The sequence below is a fragment of the Anser anser genome, assembly GCF_964211835.1.
Source record: "Anser anser genome assembly, chromosome: 4".
Taxonomy (NCBI): Eukaryota; Metazoa; Chordata; class Aves; order Anseriformes; family Anatidae; genus Anser; species Anser anser.
The window spans coordinates 51,467,971-51,490,504 of NC_139724.1; the positions used below are offsets into that span (position 1 = coordinate 51,467,971).

Below are 22,534 nucleotides of genomic sequence, written 5' to 3' on the forward strand. Positions count from 1 at the left end.
CAACATTGTTTTGCTGTAAAATTCAGAGAAAATCCAGAAAGTGAAATAGAGTGCTCTTAATTAGTAGATGTTCGTTGCTTCAGCCTTACTGTAAAAGCCTATACTTTATTTACCTTATTACCAAAAGTTTCTGTTCTGAGTACACGATTTCATGGTGAATTCTCCTGTTGCCCCTCTCATTCTAGTTTCTGAATGCTTTTAAGTGTTTGGTATGTTTTTTTTTCACGTGTTAAACAGCTGGAGACCTGAAGTTCAGCAGAAAGTAAATGCTGAAGTTCCTGTTTTTTGGTGCAGGTTTCTTCCAAACTAGATAAAATTTTGTAAGACAACCAGGGTTTTCAACTTAGCACTTACACTAATGAGATCCCAGGGACTGAAATCAGGCATTCTCAGGCTGAAGTAGATGTAATTAGTAACCTACTGTGAAAACTTTATTTAACTAACTCAACTGTCATCAGCTGTACGAGCTACCTAACAGAAGCAGGAATAAAATGTACTTTTCAAGGGAATGTTCAATTGTCTTATATATCAGACTGGGTTGTTTTATTTTTCTTTCTAGCATATGTGGTACATTTCTGAACTTCAAGGATTGAACCAAATTCATTAAAAAATAATAATAACAACAAAAAATTGATATGTCAATTTTATACAGTTTTTTCAGTTGGCATCTCTTGAATTGAAATGGATTGAAACTGCATGTAAACATAGTATATAACCATTCAAAGAAAACCTGAATCATAATGCAAAAAGGGGCTAATCTGAGGTTGCAAAGGCAACCTTATTTGATCCATTTCCTAACTCATGTGGGCTTTTACCAGTCTGATAATGTTACCATGATGTATTTTGGGTTTTTGTTTAATGTATTATATTAAAGACTGTTGAACTGTACTATATTTTAAAAGGAGTATTAATTCATAAGAATAAATTGGAGGGATTTTTTTATTATTTTTTTAAAAACTTTTAAGACATAATACCCGGTACCAATGAAGCATAAATTAAACTATGCATACTAACAGAAACAAGATGATCATATCAGTCTTTTTTCCTTTATAGGAACGTTTGGATTTTGCAATGAAAGAAATAATATTTGATCTTCTTAGTGTTGGAAAATCACCTAAAACCTTTACTATTAATCCAGAGGTAAAATAAGCTTATTCCTTGCATGCACTGAGAACAGAGTGTTGGGGCAAATTTTTGGGAGTGTGGTTAGCTATTTTCAAGCTGTTTTGAAAGCTTGAAATATCAAAAGGGGATAAAACGAAAGTAATTGCAGTTGCATACAATTGGTGTTTCATTTCTGGTTAGTAAGCTAATAACTACTGCAGTTTAGACTCATTTCAACTATAAATTCAGTATTTGTGAGTATTTCTTACAGTATAACCAAAAAGCCTTTTTTTCAGGGAAGTCCTAATGGCTTCTTATAGTTCAGGACCCAGTTTAGTAGATGAGACAATGCCTGTCTTCAGTGTATCATTCTCAATATTCATATTGAGTCCTTTAGTTCTGTGTACTGTAAAACATCCAGTATATTTGTCCATGCCAATTCAGTTAACTGGAATCAGAGTTATGGGGAGGCACTTGAGGCTTAAATTTTATTCTTGATACTTTCGTTATCCTAATATGTAACATTTTAAATAACGTCTGTCCTACTAATACTGTTTGCTTAAAAAGGGAAAATGCAAATTGCGTTTGTCTCATCTGTGTAATTTTAATGTTATAATTCCTTCTGTTTTTTACTTCCTTTTTCTTCCCTTGGCTGCTTTTGTAGAGAATGAATATAGGCCTCAGAGTCTTCCTTGTCATAGCAGATAGTCTGCAGCAGAAAGATGGTGAACCACCAATGCCAACAACAGGAGTTGTTCTTCCCTCAGGAAATACTCTGCGTGTGAAGAAAATCTTTCTTAATAAAACTCTGACAGATGAGGAAGCAAAAGTTATAGGTATGTTATAGTCTTTTGTGGTAAGTTCTCAGTTATTCTCAAAGAGCACATCTGCGTAACTTCATTTCTGTATTTATTTTAATTCTTAGCGAGAATGTAATGGTAGTATGTTTTAACATGATTCTTTAGAGAGGGCTGCTACGCAATATTGAACTTCTAGTGTATATAAAAGGATCCTTGGCTTTTTTAAAATATGTTTTGCACAGCCAAATTAGCACATAGAAGACTGAGTGCAATTACTGTGGTAATTAGCGTGGCAATTTTTGTTCCCTTGATGGCACTCTAGAATGTCTCAAAACACAGCTGAAGTGGAGTAAGACATTTTTGATCCCTTTGCTCTGTTGATCTTCTGCAGATGAGGTAGTTGTCTCTAAGGGACTGTTTCAACCTAGAACTAAAATGCTCAGAACGGAAAAAAGCAACTAATGATTATTTCCATGTTTATGTTCTTCCTGAAAGAAATTTCTACATTCATACAATGCCTCCTACTGCTCATTTAATATGCTTTTTTTTTCTTTTGATACTTAAAGTGTGTTTCATGTCATCTTCTGTACAATAAGAAATTTGTCCCAAGCTGAATGTGGCAGATATTTTAATAAAAATGTAAAAATTAAATGAGAACATGAAATAGTGAAAGAGGTTATCGGAACTCTTTGCCATTTCAGGAATGTCAATATACTATCCTCAAGTCAGAAAAGCGCTGGACAGCATTCTTAGGCATTTGGACAAAGAAGTTGGAAGACCCATGTGCATGACTAGTGTGCAGATGTCCAATAAAGAACCTGAAGACATGATTACGTATGTATAAAATTACGGTATTTTCATTGTCATAGTTAAATTATATGTATGTGGTTTCAGAGGCCATCATTAATACATTACACATGTTGGCTTTTTACTTGAATATTAAATTAAGGCTAATTTCATTAGTTAATGCTAAAAACTTTCAGTTGTTTTTTTAGTTTTGACATAAGATTGAAAATGTTTGTGGTATACTGACGTAGATTTTCCTGTTGTTTTGTTGGTTATAAACTGGTTTTGTAGGGGTGAAAGAAAACCTAAGATCGATTTGTTCAGAACTTGTGTTGCTGCTATCCCAAGACTGATTCCAGATGGCATGAGCAGGACTGACCTCATTGAATTGCTTGCAAGGTAAGGGAAATGAAATTCTGCTCGTAGTGAATGCTTCTTTTTAAAAGCTATTTGTATAACAGAGAGTTTGTCAGTGCAATATAAAGTGCGAGTCCACTGCATACAGAATCTATTCCTCCTATTGTTCTACCTCAGCAGTTGATCAGGTATTACTGGCTAGAGGAGCAGGAGGGTAAATTTAACTTGGAAGATCTTGCACTTGTTTTTAGAGATAAACTTCTGGAAAGTAGGTATTTCTATTGTTTTATTTTTTACACTTGTTTTATCATTTTGTTACTACTGTCATTTTTTCTCCTATTGATAAAACTGCAAATTATTGTAAAGGCGTGCTTATCTGACATTACCAAAATATGAGACAAACACTAATGGGAGACTTCTTTTCATGCTCTCTGCGTAACCTGCTTCCTTTTTGCATTTTGCATAGAACACTATGCATGTTCTTCCATCTCTTATCTCATTTGAAATTGAATGTGCCTTATCACTACTGATAAGTAGTTGAGATAAATGGGTGACCAGGGGTTTGCGAGTGGGTAATCTGAGCATTCAGTAAGAATATGTAGTTGTGGTACATACAGGCAGTCTTTGCTTATTACTAGAGCAATAAAACTTCCTTTTATTTTTTCTTTATTTTTAATGTAGGAAAGGTCTTGGTGTAGGAATACAGAATAGCTTTTAGTTTTGAAATTACAAACTCATTTGTATATAGTATATTGAGTTATATGTATATGAACTTTAGTAATGATGTGCAAGAAGAAGGTTTTTATAACACTTTTTTCTTCAATATCAAAAGTGGCATAGAAGACAAGAAGTATTAATAACACAGTACTGGATAAGTTTCTTCTACCATAACAGGCTGAGTTATGGTAGAGTTCTAAACTGTATATGCAAATGTGATGTGTTTTTTTTTTTTGTGAGCTTTTACTCATATCCAATCTCAAGCTGCTTTATCTCCAAAAATAATCTGTTCTTTTGGATTTTAATTTGAAGAAAACAAACCATACATCACAAGGTACCTGCACAGTGAGTGCTAAGGTGATTGCTCAGATGCATGCTAATATCATAGAATGTCCCAGGTCTGAAGGGATCTTAAGGACCATCTAGTTCCAACCTCGCTGCCATAGGCAGGGATGCCACCCACCAGACCAGGTTGCCCAGGGCCTCATCCTGCCTGGTCTGGAACACCTCCAGGGATGGGGCTTCCACAGCTTCTCTGGGCAACCTCTTCCAGTGCCTCACCACCCTCTGAGTTGAGAATTTCCTTCTAATCTCTAATCTAAATCTCCCCTCTTTTAGTTTAAAACCACCCCACCCCATGTCCAATCATTATCTGACTGAGCAAGAAGTTGCTCTCCATCTTTTTTATAAGCCCCCTTTAAGTACTAAAAAGTAGCAATAAGGTCTCCCCGGAGCCTTCTCTTTTTAGTCTGAACATCCCCAGGTCTCTCAGCCTTTCTTCATAGGAGGGGTGCTTCAGCCCTCTGATCAATTTCATGGCCCTCCTCTCGACCTTTTCTAACAGATCAACATCCTTCCTTTGCTGGGGGCCCCAGACCTGTGCACATCTGAAAAATTTGATCAGTCTTGAAAATTGCATGTTCATATTCAGTTTTATGAACTCTTGTGTTATTTTACTGTATTGGTAGCAGGATCTTCTATTAGTAGCCAATTTCTGGTGTATACAGTGCAGAGATGCATCTTTGTGGAAGTAGTCTACATTGTACAGTAAAGAAAGTAGAGTTAACACCAAACTTTAATTTGTAAAGGCTTGTTAAAAATATGCAAATCTAGGGTGATGATACTGGTATTTTTTCTAAACAGGCTGACAATTCATATGGATGAAGAACTTCGTGCCTTGGCTTTCAATACTCTCCAAGCATTAATGCTTGATTTTCCAGATTGGCGGGAAGATGTTCTTTCAGGATTTGTATATTTTATTGTGCGTGAAGTGACTGATGTCCATCCAACGCTTCTTGACAATGCAGTAAAAATGTTAGTGCAGCTCATAAATCAGTGGAAACAAGCAGCCCAAATCCACAATAAAACCCAAGATTCTCAGGTATTTTTAAATAAGGTCCTTTGGTATTTAAATATATTTTAATCTCCATACAATTTTATTAGTATGCTTTATTGTTTCAGTTAAATAATAAAAAATCAGTTTACTTTCTTACAGTGCATGAACATTTTTAGACCTATTATTTTAAATAAACATTTTTGCAGAAAAATTTAGTATAATATTACTATGTAGTCTCTAAACACTAATTCATTGCCACATTTTTCTTTACATCAAAAGTCAATGCGCGGGACTGGAAATACATTAAACAGCAGTGTTTAACAGTGGACCTAGAGAAAAAGCACCACTTTTTAGTAAGAAATAGAAGGGGTTCAAATAATTTTATATGGTATTAAGAGAGAGTGATTTCCTTATTTTTAATTTTGCCTTCACCACCTAATTCATGTAAGGAAGTGAAATAAGAAAGACTTTCTCGTGGTATTTGTTTGGACTCAATTCAGAGAGAGACAAAAAAAATACCAAGTAGCTGATATAATGTCATTCTCATAATGTAGAATATGACTAGTATCCAAACAAGACCTAAATACCTTTTAATTAATTCTGTAAGTGCTAATAAAGGAACTATAACTTGGCCGTGTTTACTTTTTTCTTAAATTGTTTAACTTCCGTGATCTATTTCTTAGCGTGGTGTATCCAACGGGGCTGCCCATACCCTTCCTCTGGAGAGGACCCTTTATTCCAATGTATTTCATGTGGTGGAAGGCTTCGCTTTGGTCATTCTTTGCAGCACAAGGCCTGCAACCAGAAGATTAGCAGTCAGTGTGCTTAGAGAAATAAGGGCCTTGTTTACACTTTTAGAAATTTCTAAGGTAAGAGCTGATGACATATTCATTTAACTCCTTAATGAAAGGGTAGTGTTTTTCTTGACTTTGAGTTCTTTATGCTTTGTATTTTGTAGAGTGATGATGAGTTGGCTATAGACGTAATGGACAGACTAAGTGCTTCTATCCTGGAGAGTTTCATACATCTTACTGGGGCTGATCAGGTAGGAGAGGTTTCGTGTTAGTTTGGATGTAAGGTGATGTATTTTTCTAAATCTGTTTGTCCCAAATAAATGGTATGTATTTTAAATCAGTGTCATTACATTCAGACTAATTTTGTCAGCTATTTATTACCTTTTTTTTTTTTAAAAAAAAAAGATGCATTAAAAAAAAAAAGCCCTCCCAGGGTCTCAAAAAAATTGAGAAATGTTGTGAAGCTGATGACATCATTGTACATTTTCTCATCAATAATGTGTCCACCACCACACAGACACACACACATACCTTTGTCTGTGTCTGTTTTTTTTTCCACTTGACTCACAGATCACAAGTTATTGGAAGGAAAGGCCAATGACTTTTTCTGCAGCTATATAGTGTCTAACAAGCAGTGTGTCCTTTATCCATGATGAGAGCCATAAGTATCAATAAATAACAGCTGAATTCCTTATTATATATTTATCTTTAAATCTTAAGTATCAAAGAGAAGCTTTTCTGTGTTTGGGATTAGGAAATGAATTGGAATTCAGTAGTAAGCCTTTAAGAGTCTAGAATCTTTTGGAAGAATCATGAGTCAAAAAGCTTTTTTTATAATTTACGATTACCTAATATCCAGTTCCTTTCCAAGCAGTGTATTTCTGTCATTGGCCATATTAGGAACTTCTCTAAAACAATATGAATTAAATTTAATTAAGTAATGTGTCTTTATGTATGCACAAGTATGCTTTTGACACTTAAGATTTTATTAGGTATTCAACAATGAAAGAATGTTACTTAATATGCACGGATATAATTTTTTCTTGTTCTCTTTTTTTTTCTTTTTTTTTTTTTCCCAAATACACACAGACTACTTTACTCTACTGTCCCAGTTCAATAGATTTACAAACTTTGGCTGACTGGAGTTCCTCCCCAATCAGCCACCAGTTTGATGTGGTCAGTCCATCGCATATATGGATATTTGCACATGTGACTCAAGGCCTAGATCCATGGATTATAAGCCTTTCAAGTTTTATGAAACAGGAAAATCTTCCAAAACACTGCCCAACAGCTGTAAGCTATGCTTGGACATTTGCTTATACCAGACTCCATCTGCTGTCTCCACAAGTGGATATAAAGTAAGCTCATTTTTGATTTATCATCATTGTAATGCTATTATGTTTCAATGAGATAACGTGCACTGCTAGTATTTTCTATGGGTTTAATTCAGCTTTTTGTAACAAAAAGTTGAAGCAGTTGTATTTGGAAGAAAAATTATCTGCTGTAAAGATTAATTCATGCGTTTGGCAATATTGTAGTTCAACAAGTTTGACTATTATATGTTATTGATGTACAGGTCTATTCTGAATAATTTGTTCAGAGTTTACCATGTTAACAGTTGTGGAAACAAGGACATATATGTAATTTTAAAATAAATTCAATGCAGAAACAAAATGAAACCTGGTAAGCTTTTTTTTTCTTTTTTTTTTTTTTTTTTACTGTATTGAGGTGTTGTTTTTGTTTTTTTAAATAGCAGCCCTATCAATGCAAAGAAAGTGAATACTACTACAAGCAGTGACTCCTACATTGGGCTCTGGAGAAACTACCTGATTCTTTGCTGCAGTGCAGCATCTTCTTCAAACTCTTCCACTTCCACTGGCTCTGTGAGATGTTCCCCTCCTGAGACGCTGGCGTCTACTCCTGACAGTGGTTATAGCATTGATTCAAGAGTAGGTTCTTCTAATGCTTACTATAAATACCTCTAACTACATGTTATTTGAAGGAGAAATACGCAAGACGTATAATTATCATGATTCTTAAAAGCTTGTGTAATTAATCTGAAAACATATTTTGGGATACACTTGTCTTTCATTTGTTTAGGATAGTGTTTCAGTTCACTTCTCCCGCTTGGTGCTGTAGAGACTTTTTTGCCTATGTTTTTTCAAGCAAAATCTAATCATGTAATGAAAATCCAAACCCAGTCTCAAAGTCTTATCTGGTGATAATGAGGAAATGTTTTGTTTTCTGTTCTTTTTTTTTTCTCTGTCAGTACACCTCAGTAATTCTGAGCAAGTAACCTCTCATACCACTAACTGAGGCAGTGATCTGTTCAGGCATGATGTATCTTGTTATATTTTTCCAAACCACAGACAGTTTTCTGTCTGCATTACTTCATATCACCTGCAGATTCAGTTTGGTTGTTTGTTGCTTTTTGTTTTTCTCATTTTGGCTTCCTGTAGAAGATAGAGTAGAAGTGAAGATAACGCATGGATTGAGCAGCAAGTTTTTGGCAGAAGCAGCCTATTCCGGTTGTTTGTTACCAAGATCCTTCCCTTAAATCTGAGAAACTGCAGACCGAAACTTTATTCTCTTTGAGGGCAGAAGGAGGGGGACACCTGCAGTCCACTTCCTTTTCTTAAGGAGGCCAGATACATTAAACATACAAGTCATCATCATCATTTCAACAGGTTTACTTTTTCTTTTAAAGAACCAAAAGATCTTGCATGATGATTGTAGGCTCTCCTCGTAAATTAATATGCAAGTGGGAATTGGAGAGGTAACAAAATTCCCATTAAAGATTTTCCCTGAAAAGAGAAACATGCCTATAGTCAGAACGTCTTCAAGATAAGCATGGAAGAGCCTCAGAAACATGTTGTCCAAAGCTAGCCACGTAACCCTACAGGTCACATTATACATTTGATTTTCAAACTCATGGAATATCACAAAGATCTCTGATACTGTGCTTCTCAGCCGACTGTGAAGATTTTGTTTAGCTGCATTCCCAGCACTTCTTGGAGAAGAACCGATCTAGTAATAATCTTATTTCAGCTCTGTTATGTACTCAGTAGAGAGCCTCAGTGGGTACCAAACAGATGGGAAGAGATCTCCCCCAGAGGTTTGTAAATTAAGTGAAAAAACAGTAAAGACTAGGGTAGTTAAATACTGATTTTTCTGAGGCCTTCACAATTATCTTCAGCCCTCTTGATCACAGTAGAGAGAGGATGTGCTTTTTGTACTATTTTAGAAATTTGTTGTGCGTGTCAAAGATCAAAAACTTTATTTTTATCACGAATAGTTCAAATCAGTGTTTATTGTGAGAAGAATCTGTAATTACAGCATGTTTTAATGTCACCACCTAAGTGTCAGGTAACTGCTTCATTCTGTTTCATTCTGGTTTTCTTCTTAGATCATTGGCATTCCATCCCCTTCTTCCTTGTTTAAGCACATAGTTCCGATGATGCGCTCTGAGAGCATGGAAATTACAGAATCCCTTGTACTGGGACTTGGCAGGACCAACCCAGGAGCTTTTAGGTAATTGCTGTGTTTCATCTGTTTTTATGCTAATTGATTACGAAGTTAGGGAAATAGAGCACAGAAAAAAAAAATGCAGCTTTTTTAAGTATTAAAAATCTGTGAAAATGGATTATCACTGTCTTTTCTAGCACTTAGTTGTGTGACAATGATTACAAGAGGTTGAACTAACTTTATTATTTTATGCCTTTATTGATGTTTAAGGCTTCCTTATGAAAGAACAGACTATGGACTATTAACATTTGAAATGTTAATCATGTTGAGAGTTACTAAAATCATTATTGATAACACCACTTAAACCTGCTAGAATATTCTTTTTCTTTTGTTTTCTGTTAGTAATCACATAAATTTGTCTAGGTGTCTTGTGCTCTCCACTGAAAGTTGATCCTTTAGTATGTTTTACCACCAAAAAAAAATATCTTCCAAATTCTTTTTTTTGTAGTCTGAAAGAAAGTATGAAACTATCCATAACCACACTTAAGTCTCTTATAATTGAGCAGACCACAAAAATTTGTGCAACTTTCCCAAGACTGTGATGCATTTCCTGAAGGAGGACCTTGAATGGTGTGGCAGAGGAGTCAGTCATGTACCATGAAAAGAGGATTATGCTTTTGTTATGTCTAAATTAGAACAGCACAGAAAGTAGAAAAAATGTGGATCATGCTCCAGCAAATCTAAAGTGGTGGAGGTAGTTAGTACCGTACTGATTATCAAAGTAAAATCAGTAAGCTTTATCCAAGCTTTTACCTTGTCTGCATGTATCTCGTATCTACTGATCTCTTTCCCCTTCCTTTGTCCTCCTTCTTAGAGTCATGAGATAGCTGCAGTTTGGCAGAAGGAAATGAGTAATAATAAAGACTGGAGCTTCAGAACAAATTGGGAATGTAACCACAGCATCAAAACATGGTGCTTTTCATTTTTCATAGAGACTAATCTGACTAGTCTGTCAGCATATTGTTAATCGACCTTAGAGAAGCAATGTTTATTAACAACTAAATGCATCATGACAACTGAAGGAACATAGTATGATAAGCTGCCAACATCTTTTTTTTTCCTAATAGTATCTGTTTGCAACATCAGCCTTTGTTAAACCCTGAATGTGCAAATGAATGAAAGTCATCTCTGATAGAAATATGCCATAATACTTGGTAAATGAAAATTTAGTGATAATTATTGAGACATCCATTTGGTGTCCTTGGTCTGTCTTTAAATTAGGAAAATCTGTTTCTCAGAAACATCTCTTTTTAAATACTGATTTATTTCAGAAAGCTACAGGTAAAGAAAGAAAACCTAAGGGTGTTTTAAGTGAAATTTTAACACTAGTTGCTGTGAAACATCTTTTAGTTGAGATGTGAATTTAATGATTGTTATTATCCTTTTAATTCTTTTATTTTAATTCAGGGAACTAATAGAAGAATTACATCCTATAATTAAGGAAGCACTTGAAAGAAGGCCAGAGGTAATTGAATATTTTCACGCAGTTCTATCTATCTTCTCACAAATGGTAGTAAATAAATGTTAGTTATGTTGTTTAACTTCTGCACCTAAAAACTGTCACTATACCAGGTAACAAAGTGAAACATTACTTTAAAAAATTGTTTTGAGGTGTTTACATTAGAAGTGTTTCATTTTTTTGTGTGTGTGTGTGTGTTCTGTATTATTCCTGTATAAGGACAGTTTTGTTTCAAATGAGTAAAAAATGACTATAACCTTTTCCATATTCTTTTAATTCCTGTTACCTCAGCATAGTTTTACTTCTTTTTTATATTGTTTTTAATGTTTTACATTATATTTTCAGTAATATGCCTGCAATTAGTGGTACCTAAGACATAGGATTGAATTCTACTGTCTACCAGCTTTATTTAGTTCTTTAAAACAAAAATGGCTGTAAGCTCACCTGTCTGACTGGTATGACTAAAAATTTTCTAATGGAGAGCATGTTTTACAGTAAGGTTTAGAAGCCTCTGTATGTATCCATAGAAATAATATGCAATGAGATGGTTACTCAATATTTTTTGTGGTAACTGTTCTTACTTGTCTTAAATATTCTTAGTATTTATTGCTAATATTCTTATTAGTAATAAATTTGTAATTAAGTACAGGTAATGGGAAGAAACACCATTTTTGTTTCAAAATGTTACTGGGCTATAGTGTGTTTTCTTAGTCTTGCATGCAAGTATGTAGGAAGATTGGTGTTTGTACTTCAGTTCATTGTTTTATGTCTCGCTTTCTGACGGGAGAGTGATAAAATAAAAAGTGTATTATTTTGATAATATGTGTGATGGTAAACCAAGTATATCTTGCAGTTACAACAGGGATAGCTTTTGTTTACTGTCTGGTCCAGTAAAATTGTTAGTAATTTTGGTAACCTATATTAGAAGTTTGATACCCCAGATAACTGATGCCAGTTTAGTAGAAATATAATAATGCTTTTATATGCCATGCAGTTTTATGTTTTCAGTTTTATTTTTTTTCTCCACTTATCTAATTCTGTGTTTCCTCATTGAATAGAACATGAAACGACGCAGGCGTCGAGATATTTTACGAGTACAACTAGTACGAATATTTGAACTGTTGGCAGATGCTGGTGTCATTAGTCACAGGTAGGGGCAGCACTGATGAGAAGACATTGTGCTTCTGAATTAAGTTACTAATATTCTTATGACCCAATATAACAAGCATGCAAAATTCTTCAGTGAGTTTTAATACACAAGAATATACTGTTATGCTAATAACAGAAGCTGGATGAATAAACTACTTTTAATTCAGTGTTTGCAATGATAATGTTTTACTTCTTTTAAATAAATAAAAGTAAAGATTGTATTCCTTAAAAATATACGTATATATAAAATTTATCATACTGCTTGATTACTTTTTTTTAATTTTTAAGTGCAAGTGGTGGCCTTGATAATGAAACACATTCCCTCAACAACACTTTACTTGAGTACGTTGATCTAACGAGACAACTCCTAGAAGCAGAAAATGAAAAGGATTCTGATACATTGAAAGATATTCGATGCCATTTTAGTGCCTTAGTGGCAAATATCATTCAAAATGTTCCAGGTATGTAAAAACATCATAATATATTCTGATAAAGTGATTTTATTTTATTTTTTAAAAAAGCAACAAAAAACCCTTCTGAATTTTCAGAATACTTGCGTAAAAATATTTTAGACCACCAGTTTTGAGTGCAACTTCAGCAATCTGAGTTTTTAGGAGGGATGTTTGGTACTGTTACAGAAGGATACAAGTAATTTTCTCATTTAGCAGAAGTCCTGTTGGTTGACAGTGCATTTAAATTTTTTAGACTAGTAAGCAGCTTGTTTTTGTACGTCAGTGTCATTCAACAGGACTATAATGAAGCTACATCCAGCTAGTATGCTACTGAAATAGTATGTCTTTAATTTTTCCTTTTATATTAAAGTGCAAAAAGTAAAATCAGACCCAAACAATTATTCTAAAACAGTAGCAAAAAAGTGCGTCTAACTGTGTGTGCTCTTCTTACAGTCCACCAGAGAAGGAGTGTCTTTCCACAGCAAAGTCTACGCCACAGTCTATTTATGTTGTTCAGTCATTGGGCAGGTCCTTTTAGTATCATGTTTACTCCCCTGGACAGATACAGTGATAGGAACATGCAAATAAAAAGACACCAATACTGTGCATTAAAGGTAATTTAGCAATTCATAAATTTTGGAAGTAGATTCCCATTTTGATTTTGTTAATGCAAATTTAACATTTGGGCTTTTTGGGGGTGGTTTTCACATCCTTGTTGTCATTTATGACTTAATTCTTTCACTGTTCTACCTACTTGCCTGTTGTTGACTGCTTAGCTTTTTCCATACTGTAAACTATTACACTTGCTATAGGAATTTCTTAAAACTACTAGTAATGTTGACTTCCCATGACTTTAGTCCTCAGTTGCCTAAGGAGAAAGGCTTTCATGTAAAAGTTCATTAGCAATAAAACTGGCATATCAACTCTTGCATATGTCAGCTTTTTGGTTTTGACAATTCTTTCTGTTTGGGATTTCAGAAGGGTATGATCTGTATTTTTTTATTTCTTGAACAAGATATTAAATAGTTTTTATTAGCCTTAGTTTTCTTCCTGTGTCTGAATAGAAGTTAGTTTTCTGGTATTTTAATGGGCTTGATAAAAGCACGTTTGCTGTATCCAAGTTACTAAAATGTAATGTGTTTCAATTACTTTCTAAAGGCTATGTCTGCTGTACTGTGTTGTGGCCCTGTGGCAGATAATGTTGGGCTCTCATCTGATGGCTATTTATACAAATGGCTGGATAATATTTTGGATTCACAGGATAAAAAGGTAATAAAGGCAATGTAAATAGTGGTTTGCAACTCTCAGTGCTTTCAACATATGCGTTAATGAGTTGTGTGGTCAATTTGGCCCAAAGGCATTAGAGTGGCTTACACTCAAAGCTGTCTTAGTAGTGTGTATTTTTGCATTTTCCTTGATATGTGCATTCACAAAGTTGAGGAAGGCAGTTCCTAATCACAGTCTAAGCACAGGCAAAACAGAACTGAAGAGGAAAGGCCAAGGAGTGAAACATATTATTTACCATTTATAAACTCATCAGCTAGGTTAAGTTGTAATAATAAGCAGAAGCTTTATAAATTTAAAGGAGACAAGATTTTTACCATGAAGTCTGTGAGACTTCAGAGTCTGTCGGGGGTCCTATGGAATTCTGAAGACCAAGCTTTACATGTAAATAGGCAAGCTTTACATCTAAAAGACTGAGCCTCCGTTGTACTGATACTATGACTGCATAAAATTACTGCTCCAGTGGGATACTTAGACTCAAGGGAACATGTAAGTCTCCACATAGATCAATCACTTGTATCCCACTGTGGAATTCCTGTTTATTTTTAAGTGCTTTTCTGTATCTGATGCTTTCAGATCAGTGTACAGGAAAGAGTAAATAGCACAAGATAGACTTGGAACTGAGAAAAAAAATATCAAGAGAGCTATCTAGTTATTTGCTTCAGTAATCTATGTCTGTGTGTACCAGTTGAACGTTAAACAGTTTGATAGTATTATCTTTTGTTATTTTAAACTGTGATCTCCTTATTTTTAGCTGGAACAAATTTTGTATGTTACAGATACTTTGGATTAAATATCTATTTTCCTTTTTTATGCCATTTTTATAAGTTGGCCTTTTTTATTTTTTTATTTTTATTTTATTTTTATTTTTAATTGGTTCATTTCTGAATACAGGTTCACCAGCTGGGCTGCGAGGCAGTTATGCTGCTCTTGGAACTCAACCCTGACCAGAGTAACCTCATGTACTGGGCTGTAGACCGGTGTTATACAGGTTCCAAGCGGGTAGCAGCTGGCTGTTTTAAAGCCATAGCCAGCGTGTTCCAAAACAGGTATTACAGCATTTTTCAAAACATCAAACTTTCATTTTCAAAGTGTAATTGTATGTAGAATGTTTTTTTTCCTCGCCTAAAGAATAGAGATCACCCCTGTCTGTGTGTATGTCACTAGAGAAACTTGTTGAAATATTATGTTGTGCCATATCATATCACCTGTGAATTAGCCTTTATTTAATAAATTCAAATTTTAAAAGACAAATGTAATTTTGTTTATTTCATGCTTGCATTTTTCCCTAGGGATTACCAGTGTGATACAGTGACCCTTCTAAATCTGATACTGTTTAAAGCAGCTGATTCTACTAGGGCTATCTATGAAGTTGCTATGCAACTATTACAGGTTTGTAAGCTAATTTTAATTTAAACTTTATTTTGGATTTAAAATAAGAATGGTCTCTCTGCATTAAAAAAAACAAAAACAAACATGAAGATATTTCTGGTATTGCGTAATTGTCCTTTCAGTAAGAAAATGCGTTGTATATTTTTCTTCTCTATTTTAGTACAGTTAGCTCAGATCCTTACTTGGCATAAGTAGATGTCAGTAGAAATGTCTGTTTTCAAGAACTAAACACTCAAGACTTATATTTTCATAACGTGTGCTTATTCAACATACAAAACCATAAAGAAGATTTTTCTAATTTGGCCCTACAACAGTTTTCTAATTTTTCATTGATGCCAAACATCATCTCATCTGCTGACATGGAGAGATATTAGTGGAAATGTTGTTGGTTGTTTACTTATGTTTATTGCTTTCCAAGATCCTTTTGGGTTAAACTGTATATTACAGGCAGCACTGATGTTTAAAAAAAATATATCTGTACCACTTGTGTCTCAGACCAAAGGTTTTTCCCAGGGTTCTTGCTGTTAGCTAAATTCAGCAGTGAAGTCCCTACTGAAGTCATACCTCTATTAATGTGTCAGCATTCACAGCATTCTCCCTTTCAGCCTCATCTTTCTTCTCAAGTGAATGCTACTACTTAAGATCAGCCAAAATTAACTTTAAGTGTTAAACTGCTTTAGCCTCCTGCTACATCTTTGGCACATCAAATATTACATTGTTTCTGTCCTTGTCTCATGAGCAGAAATCTATATTATTTGGAAATACAAATATTCAATAGTATGTTACATTTTGTTATATTAAAATATGTATTTAATGAGTAAAAATAGAAGAAAGTAAAATATGTATTTAATAGCAATCTATTTTGAGAAAGCAAACTTTTGAAATTTATCACTGGAGGATCATCAAATGAAGTATTCGCTGTTCTGTGGAATTGCCTCACTGTTTGCAAATACAGTAAATATATGGAGATCTATCTAGATAGAAGGCATTAAATGAGAGTAGATACATTAATTTTAAAAGTCTTTTTTTATAAAGATTTCCATTATAGCTCTATACGTAGCGTCAAAGTCTGAACATCACTATTACAGATTTTGGAACCAAAGATGTTCCGTTATGCTCACAAACTGGAAGTTCAGAGGACGGATGGGGTTTTGAGTCAGCCTTCTCCTTTACCACATCTGTATTCTGTGTCATATTATCAACTGTCAGAAGAACTAGCAAGGACTTATCCTGAACTAACACTTGCTATCTTCTCAGGTATGGTTTAAAATAAATAAATAAAAAGTTCAACGGGTCAGAAATATTTTACAAAATGCGTAGTTCTTGTTTCTCAATAATTAATTTATATGTAATTCACTAAAATCAGGGCCACAAGGTAACATCTTCATAATGAATGGAGAAAATGGAATTTACTGAGTAACATTTTTTGCTTACTCATATTTGGAATACATTAAAGAGGAAACAATGAATCAAAGATATTTTACTGACTTTCTAGTATCCAGGAAAATTCATGTATTAGTGACATCATTTCCAACTGATTTTCAAAGTTCTTCTGCTGTTCTTTCTAGGGTTTGCTTGTTTACTGCAGATTGCTTAAAAATAATATTCCATAGCATTTTTAAACAATTGAAAAATAGTAACCTCTCACATCAATTAAACAACTAGGACTAATGTAAGAAAAAATTTTAAATGTTTTTTTTGCCAAAATCGGTATACTTTTATATGCTCTAGGTTTTCAATTCACTCCTCAATTAGAGGAATTTTGCTCTAGCTACTAATTCTTAAGACTTATTAAACACAAAAGGCTGTTCTACAGTTCCCATTTGGTAACTTAAATTGGTTTGTCCTTACTAATTATATAATACATGTGCAGTGCTGGAACCTTACTCATCAGTCTGGTCTGCCGTACTTTTCACTGTGTGGGTGTAACTTGTACTGCACGTCATTTTCCGTATGGTTCATTTTTTCCCTGGAAAGCACTGCTTGTGCCCTTTTCTTTACACAAGTGAAACTGGCAAATAGTGATTGGATTCTATTTTCCATTTTCAATTTTAAAAACTTGTAATAGAGTAAAACTAGCTTAAATTTTGCAAAAATTGATAAATGAGATAAACAGGAAGTGGAGAGATATCTACTAAGCTTACCTGATCAGAACTTCCAGCAATTTACAGTTATAGAATTATCAGAACCCAGTATGCACTTTTGTGTTTGTGTGTGCAACTCTGTATGTGTATAGTTGTGTGTGTGTATAACCGTAAACTAGTTTAGTTTTTTAAGCCATAGTGTTAGCCATCAGTCTTCAATTTGCTCTAATGAAGACTGTCTTCATCGTTATGAAATTGCACTTGTCAGTTAAAGAAAAAAAACACTTCAGTACCAGCATTACTTTAATTTTTTTTTTATGATCTACTGGGTTCGTGGTGGTTGTTGTTATTACCAAAACAATTCTAATTATTGATTTTCAATTTATCTATATATGTAATTTTTGAATGACAGAAGTAAGCCAGAGAATCCAAACAGCTCACCCGGCTGGAAGACAGGTGATGCTGCATTATCTGCTGCCATGGATGAACAATATTGAGTTGGTAGACTTGAAACCTTTGCCAACCATTCGGCGGCAAGATGAAGACGAAGAAGATTCTTTGAAAGACAGAGAAATGATGGTGAACAGTAGGCGCTGGCTACGAGGAGAAGGCTGGGGATCACCACAGGCTACAGCTATGGTTCTGAACAATCTGATGTATATGACTGCAAAGGTAAAATCTAATTACCTGGTGTTCCAGGGAATTGTTGTGTTCAGAGATACTGTTAGAAACTTTTACGAGTTACTGTTCATATTTCTTGGCTTACTTACCCAAGCTATACCAGATAGTTTTGAGATATTGGGATAAATATGTAATATAAGAGTTACAGTAAGTGTTACATGTAGTAACAATATATAAGTTGTTTTTCAATATAGACATCTGACTGAATAGATAATGCCCAGTTCACTCTATACTTATGCTCTCAAAATGGAGTTTTGGAACAGATTTTGTTACTGAAGGCTGATTGATCCTCACCCTTCCTGCCATAGCAACTTCCAGCACAGAAAAAGTGTTGTCCACTTGCAGTGTTCCTGCCAATTCTTTGTCTTTGAATCCTACTGATGTGTGATTATGTTTTAAATCACAAATTAAAGACTCTAGGCATCCTGTGGTCCATGGAATTTTATTCAGAACTGTCAGCAACTGGGACGCATGGAACTCTGCCAAATTTATATATATGTATTATATAGTGTATAAAGCATACATTTTATATATTTTTTTGAGTGCAAAATAATATGTTTAGCTAAATTTTCTACTTTTAAAATATCCAGATAAATATATATATTCACATATATAAATAAATAGCTTTTTCCAGAATTTGTTTATGAAAGAACTTGTTTAGGAAAGTGAACACGTGAAAACTTCGTTCTGGAATGTTAAAAAGGCAACAGCTTTTTACAAGATTAATGTCTCCTTTTCTGACTGTGTCACTAAATCAATACAGACCACTTTCAAAAATTGTTTTCTGCTGGAGTTTTCAGGAGAGATACTTATTTTGTTTTCCAGTATGGTGATGAAGTGGCTTGGTCAGAGATTGAAAATGTCTGGACTACTTTGGCAGACAGCTGGCCAAAGAATCTGAAAATAATTTTACACTTCCTAATCAGTATCTGTGGAGTGGACAGTGAACCCAGCCTTTTGCCTTATGTAAGTATATGGTATGAGTCTCCTTAGTGTTACAAGTATTTTAAAAATTATTCAAGTCTCTAACAGTAAAGATCACTAAAAATTAAAAAAAAAAAAAAGAGGCAGGATTTCTGATATCCAGACTGCTAACAGCTTAATACTGTCATTCCATATTTTATGACCACTGAATACTATGAAAAAATGGAATTCAGCGTGTACATATAGGTGAAGGAAAGGTGCAAACAGTGGGGAGCCAAGCTCTCTTCAGTGGTGGCCAGTGCCACGACGAGGCAGTGGGCACAAACTGAAACACAGGAGGTTCACTCTGAACATCAGGAAGCAATTCTTCACTGTGCAAGTGACTGAGCACTAGCACAGCTTGCCCGGAGAGGCTGTGGAGTCTTGGAGATACACAAAAACCGCCTGGACATGGTCCTGGGCAGCATGCTGTGGGTGTCCTGGCTTGAGCAGGGGATTGGACCAGATGACCTCCAGAGGTCCCTTCCAACCTCAACCATTCTGCGATTAGTGTACTAAATCTAGAAATAAGCTTATAGGATTAAATGGACGCTCCTTGTCCCTGGCAAGAAAACCTTTTGCTATTTCAATTAAAAGTTCTAGAGGCAAGGAATACTTCTCAGTGTAATAAATACATGGTATACTGAAATTCTTAAAGATCAGCCTGTAGAACCTTTGCAACTATAGAGGCCTGCCATTGATCAGATAAATGATAGAAATATTTGTAATAAGAATCAAACGATTTTTAAGAAAATAATTTCTCTTAGTGTGGGTAGTCTTCTGTTCATGAAACTTACTACTGTTGCAATTTACTCAGGTTGCTAAGTCTGCATCAGTCTACTGAGCAACTCCTTTCCATCATAATATGCAAATCAAATACAAAATGGACATAAATTAAGTTCATTTGGAAGAATTAAGATTAAGTTCCTTAAAAAACATTTTCATTAGAGAATTACGATAGGTTTTGCTAATAGTTCGAAAAGGTAGATATCAAGTAAATGAAGGAAGAGAGAGGAATCTGTGCCAAGTATCAGGACCTATAATATTCTGTTCTTACAAAGGAAATCTTAAGTTTGTTGATTGAACTTAATCAACATTCATTGTTTTCATTACAAATCAAAAACTCTATAGAACATGTATGTGAAGTACAAAAAGAAATGATAGAACAACACATCTGACTTTGGCTTTTTGCAGTGTTGTTCTCTCTAATTTTAATCTGAGATGCTGCTGAAACTTTTTTAAGAAAAACCCGTTTTCTTTCATTTCTTAACAAACTGTTATTGAACTAAGATTTATTTTTGTGATGTTTTCTGATGCTTGCTGCTGTTTCCAGCTATGAAACAATTTTGTTTGCTTTTAGAGCTAAAGTCAGTTACAGGTATCATCACTAGCAATACAGGTAGATCCTTATTCTAATGAGTTGAGGTATTCAAATCTTTTTCTTTTTTTTTAAATCAGTTGACTACATTAAGAATTTTGTTTATTTACATGTTATTTTATATAAATATACTTTGTTTTTGATGGCAGGTAAAGAAAGTTATTGTCTATTTGGGTAGAGACAAAACAATGCAACTACTGGAAGAGCTGGTGAGTGAACTTCAGCTTACAGATCCTGTCAGTTCAGGAGTCACCCACATGGATAATCCACCATATTACCGCATTACTTCCAGCTATAAAATCCCCTCTGTCACTTCAGGTGAGATTTGAACTATTACTGCTATCAATGATAAACATGTCATTATCAATCATTTAAAATACTAAAGTTATCTGTGACTATTTAGTAGGAGTACAATGTTCTGTTTCTAAAAGTAAGTTACAGTACAAAGTCTATTTTACAAGGTCTACGGTACAAATCTACAAGATTTACAAGATCTGGTGTATCCAGAGTTCTCATTAAAGAACATGTGATAGTCTCACAAGGAATAGGCTTGTATCAGTGTATATGTTAGACTGTCTGCATTCAGATCTTGCACTGTTTACCCTCAACATGCCACTTTTATGTCCATTCAGCTAAACAACTGAGACAATTTACATCACTTTAAATCCATATAAACTTATGTTAGATAGACAAGCTGCATCCATAAAAATGTATTTGAGGGTGTTTAAGTGAATTTGTTTAGGAGAATTTATTTGGAAATAATTAACAATTAACATACAATACTTATATTGAGTATATATATTGAGAATAGCAAAATGTGGGGAGGTTGCAAAATTATTTCTAATCATGGTCATCTATTATGTGTGATGCTTGCAAGTTTCTCTTAAAAAGAGATTGATGCGAGTTTCACTACACGCTGCTGTTATATTTTAATCCCTAATCTGTTTTTGGTTTGAATCAACTGCATACCAAAGTTCAAGTGCATTTTACAGATGAATAGAGTATAGCATAAAGGAAAGAAAGAAAGAGTCATCTGGATCCTGCTTGAAAACAAGCCTTTCTACTTAATTTACATTGAAGACTCAGAGATTCCTGGAATGGATTCTTTTGATTTTTTTTTCCTGTTAGTGAAATTATGGTAGCAGTTCAGAATCTTCTTGTCTAAACATTTTTTTTTCCTCCAAACATTTTTTTTTCCTCCCCTGTGAAAGTAGTTTCTGCTGCACATTTTCTATTTGTTGCTGCAGTGCATGCATGGTTGGGGCTCTTAGCATGGACATGTAAATAAACAAGGGTCATTGTGTATTGCTTAAGACTGCTTTTCTTTTTTATTCAGTTATCGATCTCTTTCTTTGTCACAGGTACCACTTCTAGTAGCAATACAATGGTAGCTCCCACAGATGGCAACCCTGACAGTAAACGTATAAAAGAAAGTATTGAAGAGAAGTAAGTATCTCATCAAAAAGCAGTTACTAGTTGAATTACAAGAATTCCTGGTAGCTACTATAAATAGCGTGTCAGTGTCTTTAGGTATGTCTACACTGCAGAAAATACATGTATGTAAATTGTATAAGTGAGTACAATCTGTTTTTAGAATGGGAAATCTATTTGGGATTAACATGGGCAGCCTCAATTGTAATTTGAACTCAAAAACCTTTACAGGAAGCTGAATAAAATAAGGGATCAATCCAGGTCAGGCTTTGTATTGCTTTAGCTATATTGTTAAAGATGTCTAATTTAGCTGCTTATTACACTGGATTGTATATGTTTACATAAGAGAGATTATATTGTAGGTGGGTATGGATACATTGAAGGCAAAAGTTACCAGTTTAGTTACATAGCCAATTCACAGATTGGTTTCTGAGCTCACAAGAAATCAGCAGTGCCCACGTTTTGATAGGCAGTTTATTCTCCCATTTACAGTATTTGAATGTCTGCTATGTGTAGCAAGATCCCTTGCAGCTAGCTGTGAAACAGATGCCTCTCTCTCTTAATTTTTGAGGTTCTTTAGAGTGATTTTTTGGAGAAACTTCCCAAACAGTGGTACTGGTGTGAGGGTGGTGGAAAGCAAACAGCTGACATGGAATTAGTCAGGGTGTGGACTCAAAACCGCCTATGGGCTTGCTCTCATTGTGTGTTCAATGTGAGCTAGCCAACTTTACAGCAAAAGGAGATTCTATAATTAGTATGATTAAAATGGAAAACGTGCACAGGCCATTGCTGTATGGTAGCTATGATGTGGTAGGTTACCAATCAGCTTATTTTGTGATGAT

At 34.4% G+C, this 22,534-nt stretch overlaps 1 protein-coding gene across 13 annotated transcripts in view; it reads left to right on the plus strand.

Annotated features, from left to right (window-relative positions):
- Positions 1-22,534, plus strand: part of FRYL (FRY like transcription coactivator) — a 170,334-nt gene that overhangs the window by 103,495 nt on the left and 44,305 nt on the right. For all 13 annotated transcript variants that reach the window (XM_083835651.1, XM_083835662.1, XM_083835663.1 and 10 more), the window contains 22 exons: positions 1,054-1,140; positions 1,769-1,940; positions 2,606-2,738; positions 2,982-3,089; positions 4,908-5,145; positions 5,784-5,969; positions 6,059-6,145; positions 6,984-7,252; positions 7,648-7,843; positions 9,301-9,425; positions 10,827-10,884; positions 11,937-12,028; positions 12,316-12,488; positions 12,933-13,093; positions 13,638-13,748; positions 14,658-14,812; positions 15,056-15,155; positions 16,244-16,412; positions 17,652-17,911; positions 18,746-18,886; positions 20,411-20,579; positions 21,623-21,707. In XM_083835651.1, the coding sequence (XP_083691777.1) occupies positions 1,054-1,140; positions 1,769-1,940; positions 2,606-2,738; positions 2,982-3,089; positions 4,908-5,145; positions 5,784-5,969; positions 6,059-6,145; positions 6,984-7,252; positions 7,648-7,843; positions 9,301-9,425; positions 10,827-10,884; positions 11,937-12,028; positions 12,316-12,488; positions 12,933-13,093; positions 13,638-13,748; positions 14,658-14,812; positions 15,056-15,155; positions 16,244-16,412; positions 17,652-17,911; positions 18,746-18,886; positions 20,411-20,579; positions 21,623-21,707 (3,275 nt within the window). The remainder of the gene's footprint in view (positions 1-1,053; positions 1,141-1,768; positions 1,941-2,605; positions 2,739-2,981; positions 3,090-4,907; positions 5,146-5,783; positions 5,970-6,058; positions 6,146-6,983; positions 7,253-7,647; positions 7,844-9,300; positions 9,426-10,826; positions 10,885-11,936; positions 12,029-12,315; positions 12,489-12,932; positions 13,094-13,637; positions 13,749-14,657; positions 14,813-15,055; positions 15,156-16,243; positions 16,413-17,651; positions 17,912-18,745; positions 18,887-20,410; positions 20,580-21,622; positions 21,708-22,534) is intronic.